Raw genomic sequence first — 15,905 nt, 5'->3', positions numbered from 1 at the left:
AACTGTAAGTACAGAAATTTAGAAAACAAGTACTTATGAACATGAATTTAAAAAATCAAACTCATGTGGCCAGGGTATATATTCTGTTTTGAGTACCAGATGGGTTCTTCAAAGTTTTTATGTATCAATTCTGATTTCTTAAACTGAATTATATTTTATAAAGCAAACAGTAAAACTGCCCAATCTGTGAGACCGTCACTAACGCATAAAGCTACTAATGTGCTTCTTTCCCATTATTATAAAAATAATGTATACACCTGGTAGAACCTGGTACAAATAACTAATATTCTTTAATAGGCAGGGGGATAGTGAACTCAAGAATGTCACAACAAACTTAGACAACATCCAGATTTTTCTTACCATGACTACTCCCATTGACTTTAAGCAGGCTGAAACAGTAGTGAGCACACTGGGGCCCACTGGCCAATCCCTGGAGCATTTTCAAATAAGGAATGTAAATCGTTGGAGGCAATAGGTCACCCATTTGCCTAACAAACTTTGACAAGACAACCTGAAATAGGGAAAAACCAATAGTTTACATAAAGCTTATCTTAACTTTTAGGTAGCACGGACCAACTAATAAAGACTACATATGAACTAAAACTAAATGCTCTAATTTAATAATCTGGTATTCTACTTATGAAAAATTTTTTCAAGATCGTCATTAGCAATTTAATGCAATTACAGAATATTTTTGTGAACATAAAGTACAATTATTTTTTAAAACATCTCAATGTCACAGAACATAAGACTACTCACATTTTAAATATGTAAAGCAATGGAAGAAATTTATTCCTCTAAAATTAACCACAAAGTCAGATATACTTGGAACCCAGGGTTCATGAATCCCAGTCAAATTTAGTATGAACACCTAGGAACCTGAAAGAATTTTGGATGCTAACCTAAACATACTGTTTTGTGTTCAGCCAGTACCACATTCCTACATTCCTGTTCTGTAAATCCACTTCTTAGTTTTTCCTTTTATCTTGCTTATTCCTTAAATCTAATAACAAAAATACTATTCAGACATTGAGGCTCATTGGTTGTAATTCAGAACTGAAAATGTTACAGATCTCTGGAAATCGTTGTTAAATCTGTTAGGTATAAATGATTTCCTAATTATGTAGAAAAACATCCTTATTTTTGAGAGATATTTATTTACCTAGTAAAAGGGGAAATGTCATGCTGTCTATAACTTACTTTAATGTACTCCAGCAAAATCAAAGTAGTAAAAATAGCAGTAGTAGATGAAGCAAACAAGGCAAAATGTTAACAGCTATTAAATTGAGATGTTGGGTGTTCATTATAATTATTCTTTCTTCCAAATGCTTGAAGTATTTCATAATATAAAGATTTTTTTAATCTTCAAAAAATTTTAATAAACCCTTCTCCAAAACATTTTTTAAATGGGGAGAAAAATATAAGAAATGCAGTAAAAAGGCATCTGATCCCAGACTCTAACATAACTGAAAATTATTTGACATGAAAGCTTCTAGAACAGCAAATCCCAAAAAGATGAAGATAGATACTGCAATCCATCTTATTTGAGACTGCGTATCCTACTTAACATAGGATAGAAAATGGACTTTTTCCTACATTATCTACTGACTCATAGGCATTTTGTCATCAATTCTAACTTCTAAACCTTTCCTTCTAGTACTTATACCTCTCCTATCTTCCCCAACTTCTTAAGAATGGTATATATTGGGGGTGCCTGGCTGGCTCAGTCTGTGGAGCATGAGACTCTTGATCTCGTGGTAGTGAGCTCGAGCCCCATGCTGGGTGTAGAGTTTACTTAAAAATAAAATCTTATGGGGGCGCCTGGGTGGCTCAGATGGTTAAGCGTCTGCCTTCGGCTCAGGTCATGATCCCAGGGTCCTGGGATCGAGCCCCGCATCGGGCTCCCCGCTAGGCGGGGAGCCTGCTTCTCCCTCTGCCTCTGCCTCTCTCTCTCTGACTCTCATGAATAAATAAAACATTAAAAAAAAATAAAAATTAAAAAATAAAAAATAAAAGAAATAACTAAAATCTTAGGGACGCCTGGGTGGCTCAGTCAGTTAAGCGTCTGCCTTTGGCTCAGGTCATAATCCCAGGGTCCTGGGATCGAGTCCCCCCTCAGGCTCCTTACTCAGCAGGGAGCCTGCTTCTCCCTCTGCCTGCCGCTCCCCCTGCTTGTGTGCTCTCTCTCTTTGACAAATGAAAAAATAAAATCTTTAGAAAAATAAAATTAAATAATAATAATAATATCTTAAGACAAAAAGAAAAAAGAATGATGTATATTGGTTACCGTCATGCCTGTTGAGTACAGACTAATACTAATACCAATAAAATTCAAATAAATGACACACAGAAAGACTAGACACCTTTCTGTCTACAATTTGACACATACCTAGTATGTTAAAAAAGGCTAACTACATATCAGAACTTAAATTTAGGGGCGCCTCGGTGGCTCAGTCGTTAAGCGTCTGCCTTCGGCTCAGGTCATGATCCCAGGGTCCTGGGATCGAGCCCCGCATCAGGCTCCCTGCTCAGCGGGAAGCCTGCTTCTCCCTCTCCCACTCCTCCCCCTGCTTGTGTTCCCTCTCTCGCTGTGTCTCTCTCTGTCAAATAAATAAATAAAATCTTAAAAAAAAAAAAAGTATTCCTTACAAAAAAAAAACACAAAAAACTTAAATTTAAGAGTTTCAAATTTCCTTAAGAAAAGAAAACAGTTTAAATTTCTAAGTTACACAAGAGATCATTTGTGTTAATGGCAATGACATCAGGAAATAACATTTGTTCATGGTTCAAGACTCCCAATTATCATACCAAGGTAGAAAAGTAGAAAAACTAAGAGCTCACCTGGCGTTGAGGGGGTCGCTGATGAGCCACCCCAAGGTAAGAACCCATGATAGTGGAAGTCTGAAGAGGCTCTGAGGGACACCAATATTCGAGAGCAAGCTCCAAATTAAAAGCGTTCTTTTTATATAGCTCACCAATCTGCAAAGTGTAAGCAAAGACTGGGTGAAAATGCCTATAACTCAACAATTACTTTTAAGTGAAAATTTACATTTTTACGGAATTCACTTGTATATTTGAAACATTAAAAGTGAAATTTTCTACAGTTAGGGAATAAATAATGGAAGGAGGGAGAAATGACCATCCATCCAGTGTAATGGCTTACCAAGAGCATTAAGTGTTCCAGATCTCTTCTAAGTGAAATGGGAGGTTCATTACCCATCTGCATACTCATATGAATTATTCGAGCATCTTCATCTGCCCGATTCCTCAACTGTTTCACCTATTAAATACATTACATACAGTTTAATATGGAAATTTAGTATATAGGTTAATAATACTGAAATCAGGCAACTGTCTAAAAGTGATTACATAATAGAAAAACTGTTTAAACATCTATTCCACTTTAATGACATGAAGAAATATACTAGGAATTTTGTGATACCACTATCCATAATTTAAAAATATCTTAAAATGTCAGTGTATTTTCCAGTACAGAGAAGTTGAGTTTTAACTACAGTATTTCTCAGAAGGAACATTACTGACATTTTGAACAGGACATTTCTTCACTGGGTTGGATCATCCTGAACACTGCAGGACAGTTTAGCATCTCTGGACTACCTACTTCTACCAATAACTCCACCAAGATTTTTTTTTTTATTTTTTATTGTTATGTTAATCACCATACATTACATCATTAGTTTTTGATGTAGTGTTCCATGATTCATCGTTTGTGCATGACACCCAGTGCTCCATGCAGAACGTGCCCTCCTCAATACCCATCACCAGGCTAACCCATCCTCCCACCCCCTCCCCTCTAAAACCTTTAGTTTGTTTTTCAGAGTCCATCGTCTCTCATGGTTCGTCTCCCCCTCCTATTTCCCCCCCTTCATTCTTCCTCCACCAAAGATATTTTAACAAGGAAAAGTGGTGCCACTAATTTCCCAAACACTCTCTGAAGGACGTTATTGCACTGGCTGAGAACCATCACCTTATAACATTCATGCCAACTGATAGAAGAAACTACTCTCTTTTAAAAACAAAACAAAAAAAGCAGGACAAACCCACAATTCAATACTCCTCTCTCAAGTATACAAAATCTGTAAGGACATGGAAGACTTAACACTATCAACCAACTTTCCCTAATGGGCATTTACAAAATACTCCATAGAACAGCAGGAGAATATACATTCCTTTCATGTGTGCATAGAACATTTTCCAAGACAGGCCATATTCTGAATCATAAAACAAACCTCAGCCAATTTAACATAAATTGAAATCCTATAAAGTATGTTCTCTAACCACAACAAAAATAAACTAAAATCAGTTATACAGAGATGCCTGGAAGCCCCCAAATATTTGGAAATTAAACAACACTTCTAAAGAAACCACTGATCAAAGAAGTCTCAAGGACAATTAAAAAACATTAAATTGAACAAAAAGGAAAACACAACATATCAAAATTTATGTGACACAGCTAAAGCAATAATTAGAGATAAATGTGTAACATCAAATATTTGTATTAGAAAAAAAGAAAGGTTTGGGGGCACCTGGGTGGCTCAGATGGTTGAGCGTCTGCCTTTGGCTCAGGTCATGATCCCAGGGTCCTGGGATCAAGCCCCGCGCATCGAGCTCCCTGCTTGGCAGGGAGCCTGCTTCTCCCTCTCCCTCTACTGTTCCCCCTGCTTGTGCTCTCTCACTCTCTCTATCAAATAAATAAATAAAATCTTAAAAAAAAAAAAAGAAAGTTTTCAAATCAATAATCTAAGCTTCTACCTTAATAAATTGAAATTAGAAATGCGAATTAAGCCCAAAGCAAAAAGGAAGAAAATAATGTAGAGCAGAAATCAGTAACAGTGAAACAAAGTATAAGAAAATCAATGAGGCCAAAAGCTGGTTCTTCAGGAAGTTCAATAAAATTGATAAACCTCTAGCCAGGTTAATTAAGAAGACACACACACCCATACACACACACACACACACAGAAGATGCAAATTACCAAAATTAAGAATGAAAAAAGAAACATCATTACAGATCCTACAGACACAAACAGTATAATAAAGGAATATTAGGAATAACTTTATGCCAATCAATCTGAATAAAAAGGACAAATTCACTGATACACACAAACCAAAGCTCGTTCAAAAAGAGACTGATAACCTAAATATTCCTATTATCTATCAAAGTACTCCAATTATGTGAATTCACTCTTTATATTATTCAAGCCATTTATGATTATCTTTCTATAACTTAAGTCCCATCTGGACTACTGATTAGGAAACACTTAAGACTTAACCTTTCTACGACTTCATTTCTGCAAATGTAAAATGAAAGGATTAGCATGCTTCTTCTTATTCCAAAATTCTGTGATATTAATCTATCAAGTCCTTCGAGGTTACTGAGGGTTCAGGTTATCTGTTAAAGTATTCCTTGACTATTCTAGTCCTGAGGGAGCTATTCTTAGCCTAAATAAATCCATAAATTTACTGTCTATACCTCTCATTCACTGTTACTACCTAATCTCTCCAACTAGATTATAAATTCTTTATTGGTAAGGAATGAGTCTACTACTTGTCTTCTTCACAACTTCTAGTATAGTACGTGGCACACAGGAGAAACTCAACAAACACTTAATTCATTAAATAATGAATAAGCACTTCACTCCTTGATCGTTTGTTGCCACTTGAGGTAGTCTTTCCATTTGCCTTATGTGTTTCAGGAGGTATGGTAGCAGAACTGTACTACAGTATTACAAGTATAGGTCCTTTAGGGAGCTTTTTTTAAATACACACACACAAAAAGTGAGTTCATAGAGCTTTACGCCCTCATTTATTTCCTGCCCGCATTTTGATGGCTTCCTTGGAACAAAACTGCATGAAAAAATAATGCTCTGGAGAAACTCTCTGAAATGGCTCTAAGAATCCCTTTTTGGATCAAAGTTACAGCTTGAACTCTTTATTCGAAAGTAGCCTTTGCATTTGTTTCTTAAATCCATTACATTACCTGTATGCATGCAGAAGTCCATTTATATACTATAATTAAGAGTCTACACAATTATCTATAAAACTGGAGATTTTCTACTATGCCTTCTTCCAAATCATGTATAAATATATCAGTAAGACAATCTAAGCATTGATCCCTGGAGTATCATGACATTAACAATTTTCTATGCATAGTAATTTAACTATTACTCTCTCCTTATAAACTATTCTCAATGTCAAATATTTTGTTCTTTTAGCTTAGTCTCAATTACCAGGTCTTATTTCATTTTCACGAATTACTAATTCAAAAGCTGTAACACAACTATTGTCAAATTATAGTCTACAATAAAAGATTTTATTAGTTTCCAAAACACAAAGTGAATTGATCAGTTTATTCCATAAAAATTTTCTACTATTCTTTACTTATCCTACATTATTATACCTACCTTCATTGGCATAAGTGCAAGGAAATCTGTGATGAGATTATGGACTCTACGGATATAAAATTCCTCCTGATAGAAATTCTCTGACACCACTACAGATTCAGTGAGGAACAGGAAAACATTGTCAGCAATTGCGAGCTCTGCCATTGCTTCATCTGCTTCTGTAAATTCAGCCAGAGCTAGAAATATATTTAGAAAAACAGCACATGAAGGGAAAGTTATTAAACTAGATGATAACATTTCAGAATACTCTCTTGATGTTTCAAAATTCAGGTATCTTCTGAACCTTCAAGCATGTGCTAGGTTAAAAATAAGACTGTATTACTGTAATAGACTCACAAATTCAAAAGAGCTACTGAAAAAGTACATTAGAGGGGCACCTGGGTGGCTCAGTCATTAAGCGTCTGCCTTCGGCTCAGGTCATGATCCCGAGGTCCTGGGATCGAGCCCCACACCGGGCTCCCTGCTCAGCGGGAAGCCTGTTTCTCCCTCTCCCACTCCCCGTGCTTGTGTTCCCTCTCTCACTGTCTCTCTCTCTGTCAAATAAATAAATAAAAAATCTTAAAAAAAAAAAAAGTACAGGGGCGCCTGTGTGGCTCAGTCGTTAAGCATCTGCCTTCGGCTTGGGTCATGATCCCAGGGTCCTGGGATCGAGCCCCGCATCGGGCTCCCTGCTCAGCGGGAAGCCTGCTTCTCCCTCTCCCACTCCCCCTGCTTGTGTTCCCTCTCTCACTGTGTCTCTGTCAAATAAATAAATAAAATCTTAAAAAAAATTTAAATTAAATTTAAAAAGTACATTAGGAAACAAACAGCTCATCACACTAACAACATGAGCAATAAAAAATTACTTCAAGAATATATGATGTAACACTGATATAGTCAGTGAGTTATTATCAAAACATTAACATATGAAAATGATGCCAAGGCTTTAATCTCAATAAATGAACTAGATCATTCAGAAAAAGTCTTCACAGCTAGTGAGACCAAGACCTAAACATGACCACGTAAGTAACTCTTCTAATTTGATAACAAAGTAGCAAATATTGAAAAACTAAACCTTAACCTAAAGACAAACTGGTCTACTTGTAACTTTTTTTAGCTTTTTATTCAAAAAATTTCAAATAGGTATCTAAAAATAAACCAATATAATGAACCACCACAAAACCCATCAGTTAACTTTGATGTTATACATTTATGCAATCATATTTCATCTGGATCTCCACGCATTCCCAAATGAGATTTAAGCAAATGCCAGACAATTTAACATTTCATTTGTAAGTATTTCAGTATACAACTCAAAATACTTTAAAAACAAAAAATAAACCATACATACAAATAACATACCTTAATACCATTATCTCTTAAAAAAAAAAAATTCCTCAATATCAAATATCCACACAGTAATCAAATTTACAACAGTCCCATAAATGCTATAAAAGATTTTAGTTTGGTTTTTTGCTTTTTGTCTTTTTGTGCAATTTGTTTGCTTGAATCAGGATCCAAATAAGATCCACAGATTATGCTTGAGTGATACATCTGTAGACTCCTCCTGTATCTTTTTAATTTTTCACTTGCCCTTTATCTGCTGCAGAAACTGGACTTTTATCCTACAGTTTCCACAATGTGGTTTGATATCTATCCCAGTTGTATAGTTAACACACTCCTCTGTCTTCTGGTTATACTAAAAATTGGTAGTTCGATCTAGAGACTTGATCTGACTTACATTCAATTTTTTTGGTAAAAGTACATCACAGGTGCTGCTGTGTCCTTCCATCAAGAAATACATCATTGCTTGCCTTTTTTAAATTTACATATAAAACTGCTAGGTAACTTTGTGGTAATCTGGCTTTGGAAAAGAATTGTTTGTAGTTCATTCTACTTGAGCATTATACAGACCAAATACAAAGTATGCTTCTCAAAGTATATTTTCATTGCCTTGAAAAGGGTCAGGAATAGATATAAGCCAAGAGGTTCAACCAGAGGAAAACAGATGGATTTTATGTTTTATTTTGCATTTTGAAATAAAGCCTGCATATCTACCCATACCATACAAACTCCTTGAGAACAAAATAGTTTAATTCTTTATGACTAATACTTATTATTAAAATTACTAATTAAATATTAATAACAACGACTAATTACAAACCTTTACTTGAATTCAGAAATACTGGAATTTAAATCACATGATGATCAATTCAAGAACTATTTCTTGAAGACTATTTAGGTAATAAAGCAGCATCAATCTTTTTTTTTATTATGTTATGTTAATCACCATACATTACACCATTAGTTTTTGATGTAGTGTTCCATGATTCACTGTCTGCATATAACACCCAGTGCTCCATTCAGTACGTGCCCTCTTTAATACCCATCACCAGGCTAACCCGTCCTCCCAACCCCCCTCCCCTCTAGAACCCTCAGTTTGTTTCTCAGAGTCCATTGTCTCTCATGGTTCATCTCCCCCTCCGATTCCCCCCCTTCATTTTTCCCTTCCTGCTATCTTTTTTTTTTTTTAACATATAAGGTACTATTTGTTTCAGAGGTACAGGTCTGCGATGCAACAGTCTTACACAATTCACAGTGCTCACCATTGCACATACCCTCCCCGATGTCTATCACCCAGCCACCCCATGCCTCCCACCCCCCACTCCAGCAACCCTCAGTTTGTTTCCTGAGATTAAGAATTCCTCATATCAGTGAGATCATATGATACATGTCTTTCTCTGATTGACTTATTTCACTCAGCAAAATATCCTCCAGTTCCATCCACGTCCTTGCAAATGGCAAGATTTCATTCTTTTTGATGGCTGCATAATATTCCATTGTGTATATATACCACCTCTTCTTTATCCATTCATCTGTCGATGGACAGCTTGGCTCTTTCCATAGTTTGGCTATTGTGGACATTGCTGCTATAAACATCGGGGTGCACTTACCCCTTTGGATCCCTACATTTGTATCTTTGGGGTAAATACCCAGTAGTGCAATTGCTGGGTCATATGGTAGCTATTTTCAACTTTTTGAGGAACCTCCATACTGTTTTCCAGGGTGGCTGCACCAGTTTGCATTCCCACCAACAGTGTAGGAGGGTTCCCCTTTCTCCGCATCCCTGCCAACATCTGTCATTTCCTGACTTGTTAATTTTAGCCATTCTGACTGGTGTGAGGTGGTATCTCACTGAGGTTTTGATTTGGATTTCCCTGATGCCGAGCGATGTTGAGCACTTTTTCATGTGTCTGTTGGCCATTTGGATGTCTTCTTTGGAAAAATGTCTGTTCATGTCTTCTGCCTATTTCTTGATGGGATCATTTGTTCTTTGGGTGTTGAGTTTGATAAGTTCTTTATAGATTTTGGATACTAGCCCTTTATCTGGTATGTCATTTGCAAATTTCTTCTCACATTCTGTCGGATGTCTTTTGGTTTTGTTGACTTGTTTCCTTTGCTGTGCAAAAGCTTTTTATCTTGATGAAGTCCCAACGTTCACTTGCCCTTGCTTCCCTTGCCTTTGGCGATGTTTCTTGGAAGAAGTTGCTGCGGCTGAGGTCGAAGAGGTTGCTGCCTGTGTTCTCCTTTGGGATTTTGATGGACTCCTGTCTCACATTTAGGTCTTTATAAAGTGAGTGTTAATGTCTAAAAACCTTATTGAAATTTTGGAGTTTAATAAAGTTTCAAACACTATAAATTAGTGTAGTAAACATGTTTGGTAAGTTTTTCAGAAGTCTATGAAGAGAGTAGTAACTAATTTTTCAAAATTCCTATTTTATTAAAACTTGTCTGGGGGCACCTGGGTGGCTCAATGGGTTAAGGATCTGCCTTTGGTTCAATTCATGATCCCAGAGTCCTGGGATCAAGCCCCATATCAGGCTCCCTGCTCAGTGGGGAGCCTGCTTCTCCCTCTCCTGCTCACCCTAACTTTGCTCTCTCTCTTTGTCAAATAAATAAAATCTTTAACAACAGGGGCACCTGGGTGACTCAGTCAGTTGGGCATCTGCCTTTGGCTCAGGTCATGATCCTGGGATCCTGGGATCAAGCCCCGCGTCAGGCTCCCTGATCAGTGGGAGGCCTGCTTTTCCCTCTCCCTCTGCCTGCCACTCCCCCTGCTTGTGTTCTCTCTTTCTGTCAAATAAATAAAATATTAAAAATAAATAAAGTCTTTAAAAACAAACAACAAAAACTTGTATTATTTCAAGAATGGTCTTTTTTTTTTTGAGAGAGAGAGAGCGAGTGTGCGTGCACGTGTGCACACAAGTGGGGGAAGGGGCAGAGGGAGAGAATCCTCAAGCAGACTCCCCACTGAGCACAGGAGCCCTGAGATCTGACCTGAGCTGAAATCAGGAGTTGGATGCTTGACCAACTGGAGCCACCCAGGCACCCCTAACATATTTTATTTTTAAATAATACTAGTTTTTAATTTGTGAAAAATTATTTTGTGAAAACCAAACAAGAAAACATTTTAAAAAATCGTAAATTTTAATTTAAAAAATTATGATACCGCCATTTCAAATTTTACACTCTTAAGGAAATAAAGAAGCTAAAAGAGCATTGTCACTGGCTCTAAGAAAGAGAAATAATATTTCATAAAAATTCTTTTAGGAAACAAGAAAAAAAAAATCGGTATTTCACTACATTCCAAAGCTTCATTTAACACAATTCTAGGTACCTTCCTGTGCTCATCCTTATATATGTCAAAGATAATACCTCTTTCAAAATACCATTAAAGTTGATATGTTCTTTCTCATAACGAAATTACCTACAATCAATTTACCTGTCACATCAGGTAGCTGAGATATTCCTCTCAATGCCAGTGCCCAGGCAAGTCTAACAGTGGCTTGCAGCCCAGGGAGTTTCCAAAGCTGTGAGTCTTGAAGGCGGGAGTGAACTGTTGCGATGTACTGTCTTTCTGTCAACAGTGGAAGTTGATGAATCATATCTGAAAACACAAATATAGACCACTATACCAAAAAGTAGAAAAATTCTCACTTTTGATATACAGGAGTAATGTCTAAAAATCAGAAAATCAGAGTACTCTTATCAAATAACTGTGGACTAATTAACATTAATGTTTGACAAACCAAAAACAAAATCACCACCACAAAAATTATATGCAAACAAACTGAAAGAGGCAATCGACAACAATTCTAAATTTTAATGCTATTTTTTTCAATTTTTTTAAATAAGCTTACTATAAAAAATTTTAAAAATAGTTAAAGAGTCACTCATTTTTTCCTGTATATAAATTCTAAAATATATCAGGGTGCCTGGCTGGCTCAACCGGTTGAGCGTGTGACTCTTGATCTTGGGGTTCTAAGTTCAAGCTCCACATTGGGTGTAGAGATTACTTAAAAATAAAATCTTTAGGGGTGCCTGGGTGGCTCAGTCGGTTAAGCATCCGACTCTTCATTTTGGCTCGGTCATGATCTCAGAGTCATGAGATTGAGGCCCGTGTCAGGCTCCATGGAGCCTACTTAAGATTCCCTCTCTCTTCCTCTCCCTCTGCCCCAACCCCACTGCTTGTGCATTCTCTCTCTCTAAAAAAATAAAATATAAATCTTTTAAAAAATAAATTAAAAAAATATATAAATCAATGCCATTTAAAGATCAAAAAAGATATAATTTGGGGCGCCTGGCTGGCTCAGTTGCTGGAGTGTATGACTCTTGATCTTGGGGTTGTGAGTTCGAGCCCCATGTTGGGTGTAGAGGTTACTTAAAAATAAAATCTTTAAATAAAAAAAAAAAGAATTTTATTAGATAAATAAATGCCTGAATTTAAAATATCAAGCAAAAACTGGCCAAAACAAAGGATCCAAATTGCAAACAAGTATCTACTCTGATTATAACAAATGAAATTGCTAAATAATACTATTTTACAATTTACAGTTCAATTATACTATGGTACTTCAAACAAGCACAGGATTCTGAATAAATACTAAAATGGGAAACACCACTAACACCTAAGAATTCATTTATTTTACTTCATTATTTTCTTGTACTTCCTTTTGATGTCAGTGGTTCCCAACCTTTAACCAAGAACACATTCTTTATTTAATTTCCTGTGTTTTAAAAGTTTCCATCTACTACTATGCATGTACTACTAATTCACTTCTCCCATTTATTAATCAAACATATACAGAACCAACAAGAAATTACAATCAAAATGAGTTAATTAACATAAGCATCCTAAATTTATAAAATTACAACCTAATACAAAACCTTCCATTTTAGCCTATGAAACCTTCCAGGCATTTCATTTTGCTTTTGGAAGTCCCACTTACAAGCTTCCATGAACACAGTCTGCCCCTACTTAATTCTGTGCTTTACTTCATTTAAGACAGGAAATCTGACAAATGCAGTAACGGGCAGCATTCCTAGATGAGCACAGGTAGCACTTATTCTGTGACACGCAAAGCACTGTGTGACAATTTGACTGGAGGAAAGGGCTACTTATGTTTTCCATAAGCCTTTCCTAATGCCTAAAGATGGTCACCAAACATGAGGGGAAAATGTCTATCCTCTTTACATACCTACTGAGAGAACATGCCGATGACACGATCAAAAGTGGACAGAGGTAATGATGTAATGTATGGTGATTAACATAACATAATAAAGGGCGCCTGAGTGGCTCAGTTGGTTAAAGCGACTGCCTTTGGCTCAGGTCATGATCCTGGAGTCCCGGGATCTAGTCCCGCATCGGGCTCCCTGCTCAGCAGGGAGTCTGCTTCTCCCTCTGACCCTCCTCCCTCTCATGCTCTCTGTCTCTCATTCTCTCGCTCTCAAATAAATAAAAATAAAATCTTTAAAAAAAATAAATAAATAACATAATAAAAAAAAAGTGGACAGAGGATAACTAACTGTTCAAGTAAGTATAAATATCTATGCTGTTAAAAGGCAATAATCTTCCAATAATCTTCGGGAATCATTTTTGAGATCCTCATTTCTAAGCAGTAGTGTATGAGGTTACCAAGTAAAAATATTACCTACTTCAGAGAAAATATAAATTAGAGAGAATATATTACTAAAAATGATAGTTATCCTCCCTTAGAATGTTTTCGTGAAAGGTTTGAAATGTGAATAATTAATATAAAGAAACAAGCAATTGATTGTGCATGCAGAACTCATGAACATGTATTACATAACTTTTACCACTTTCCTATTCCAAAATCGAAAAGGACAATAGAGATATCTAACAGGGTACATATTTTTAAAAGGTGATCTTTATCTAAATATTCAAATATTGATGAATTACACACACAGGAAAAAAATACAAGAATAAAATATACAATTTTTTATTTTAGTAGTTAAAATATTGCCCTTCTTAGGTGTAACCTCCAAAATTTAATCTGATTTTTTTAAATAAAGACATTAATAGGTATAAAATTCAATACCATCTCTTTCCTCTGTGCTTTGTTCTACAAAACTGATATCAAAGCAGTACAGAAGAGCCATAAGAAGAGCCAGATTCACGGCATCCAACGAGCCATTAGCCTCAACTGTCACTTTTTCCAAATGTCCAATAAGAAGCAGAGTGTCATCTTTGCCTAAAGGTGACTGACAAGCCCAGGCAAAAAGGCTTTCTGCCAGAGACTGCCTGCACTCCTTGATGAGATCAGAAACCTAGAGATAAAAATGTATGATTATCAGTATACATAAATCACAGTGAAGCCTCGTCTTATTCCAAAAAGTAAACCACCTTTTACAAAGCTAACTAACTAAATAAATCTATCTGAATCCACAAGTAACCCTAAAATCTCACCTCTAGAATTCTAAACAAACCCTACTGTTAATTCCTCATTTTAAGTTCCAAGCTCCTTTATGTAATGAAGGAGCTTGGAACTTACATTAATTCCTTGGAACTTCATGTAATTCCTTCAAGAGTTCATTCCAGAAAAAGAGCTACAAAAGCACATAAGTGACTAGAAAGAAGTGAAAACAACTGAAAGTCAATTTTGGATAGAGATGCCTATACATTTCAATGGACATTAGCAATTTTCCTATGCCTGCGTTAGAATGTTCTAAATGCCATGACTTTTCTGCCTGAGAAACGACACAGACGACCCATGAACTGATCTCATTGAACCCTTGCCTCTTTTCGGTGTTTTTCACTGCCCAAACCTCTCTCCCGCTGTAGTTTCTCAAACTCATTGTTCACATCAATCTGTGACACCAGAGTAAGGACTTTATAAGTCAATCCTTGCTCCATCAGCTCCTCTGTAAAGCGGGTTGTCATGGAAACCAGCTCTGGACTGTAATGAAAAGAAATCAATGGAGAAAGTTACAATGAACAGTCACGTCTACACTTCATCATACAGATACAGCAAGTGGTCTTGACAATAATGTTTCATTACTGGAAAAAAAAACAGGATGAATTGTAACTCAGCTCTTTTCATCCTTGCTAGGTAATTAGGCGTCAATAAACTTCTAACCATAAATAATTATTTTTTATTTGTAAACAAAACAAAGCAGCTTTAATTTGTCATTCTTTGCAGAATACTCAGTTATGTTACATATTTTACTTAAATTATACATACTAAAAGGAGAAATTTTTGTTATTTCTAATAATTAAAATAACAATTCGACAAGTAATTTCCAAAAACGCCCTGAAATCCAAAGAAGCAAACAGACCTGAGTTCGAGGGTCCATGTTTTTCCTCGTCTGGACTGTATCAAGGCTTTCAGGGAGTTTGCAATGCACCGTTTTCCATCCCAGTATAAAAGAACAGCTACTAATCCTCTGGTGAGACCAGGAAAATGTGGCTGTTGGTGCTCTCCTAGATAGGGGAGTTGAGAAATAATTTAGTAAATATGTGTTTAGGAGGAGACAAAAAATTACTATACCAATGTTCAGTTCAAAGAAATCACAGAATCTCAGGGTTCAAGGGGTCCTCTGGTCCTCTACTCGAAACACCCATCTGCTGTTTTCCTCCTCCCACATCCTCAAGAGGCCATCCAATTTGTGCTGGAACACCAGCACTCACATGGAACTCACCATTTCCCAAACTCTCAACCTCACCTTTATCCACGATTTCCAGATGCTGGTCTCACTGCGGTCCAGAGTCTAATAATATTTAATGCCCATTTCCCCCTCTTTCACATGAAGTCTTTCAAATGTTTAGAAGTTTCTTCCCCTAGAGTTTTCTCTGAAAAGTAAATAACCCAATTCCTATATTTCTAGTTCAGTCGCCCTTTCAACTGCTCTCCTTTGAATAAGTTCCACTTTTGTTTTTTTTTTAGTTTTGGTTTAATTTCCTAAGGCTGGTTGTCTTCTCCCCAAAGTCCAATCACTCCACTCTCTCCTGTCCCCAAATTCATCTTGCGGCTCACACCTCTGCACAGGCCATTCCTCGTACCTGGACGCCTTTTGTCCTCCTGAGTGCACACCTATTCCATGTGACATGTGCCTACTCATATTTCAACACCTAGTTCAGGCCTCATGAGCTTTGTGAAGACTTCTCTGTACACCCTGAGGTCACTTTAATCCCCTTGCCTCT

At 36.6% G+C, this 15,905-nt stretch overlaps 1 protein-coding gene across 2 annotated transcripts in view; it reads right to left on the bottom strand.

The window, feature by feature from the left end:
* The window catches only part of NUP205 (nucleoporin 205), an 81,520-nt gene that overhangs the window by 55,120 nt on the left and 10,495 nt on the right, over positions 1-15,905 (bottom strand). For both annotated transcript variants that reach the window (XR_004682116.1, XM_035021171.1), the window contains exons 4-11: positions 15,041-15,185; positions 14,502-14,661; positions 13,804-14,032; positions 11,187-11,351; positions 6,425-6,600; positions 3,164-3,280; positions 2,842-2,979; positions 361-511 (exon numbers count right to left, since the gene is read on the bottom strand). Coding sequence is in view for 1 of the 2 variants with exons in the window: in XM_035021171.1 (XP_034877062.1) it covers positions 361-511; positions 2,842-2,979; positions 3,164-3,280; positions 6,425-6,600; positions 11,187-11,351; positions 13,804-14,032; positions 14,502-14,661; positions 15,041-15,185 (1,281 nt within the window). In the remaining variant the exon portion in view is untranslated. The remainder of the gene's footprint in view (positions 1-360; positions 512-2,841; positions 2,980-3,163; positions 3,281-6,424; positions 6,601-11,186; positions 11,352-13,803; positions 14,033-14,501; positions 14,662-15,040; positions 15,186-15,905) is intronic.

Source organism: Mirounga leonina, unplaced genomic scaffold (assembly GCF_011800145.1).
Source record: "Mirounga leonina isolate KUSES-001 unplaced genomic scaffold, KU_Mleo_1.0 Mir_174, whole genome shotgun sequence".
Lineage (NCBI taxonomy): Eukaryota > Metazoa > Chordata > Mammalia > Carnivora > Phocidae > Mirounga > Mirounga leonina.
This window is presented reverse-complemented; position numbering and strand designations above follow the sequence as displayed.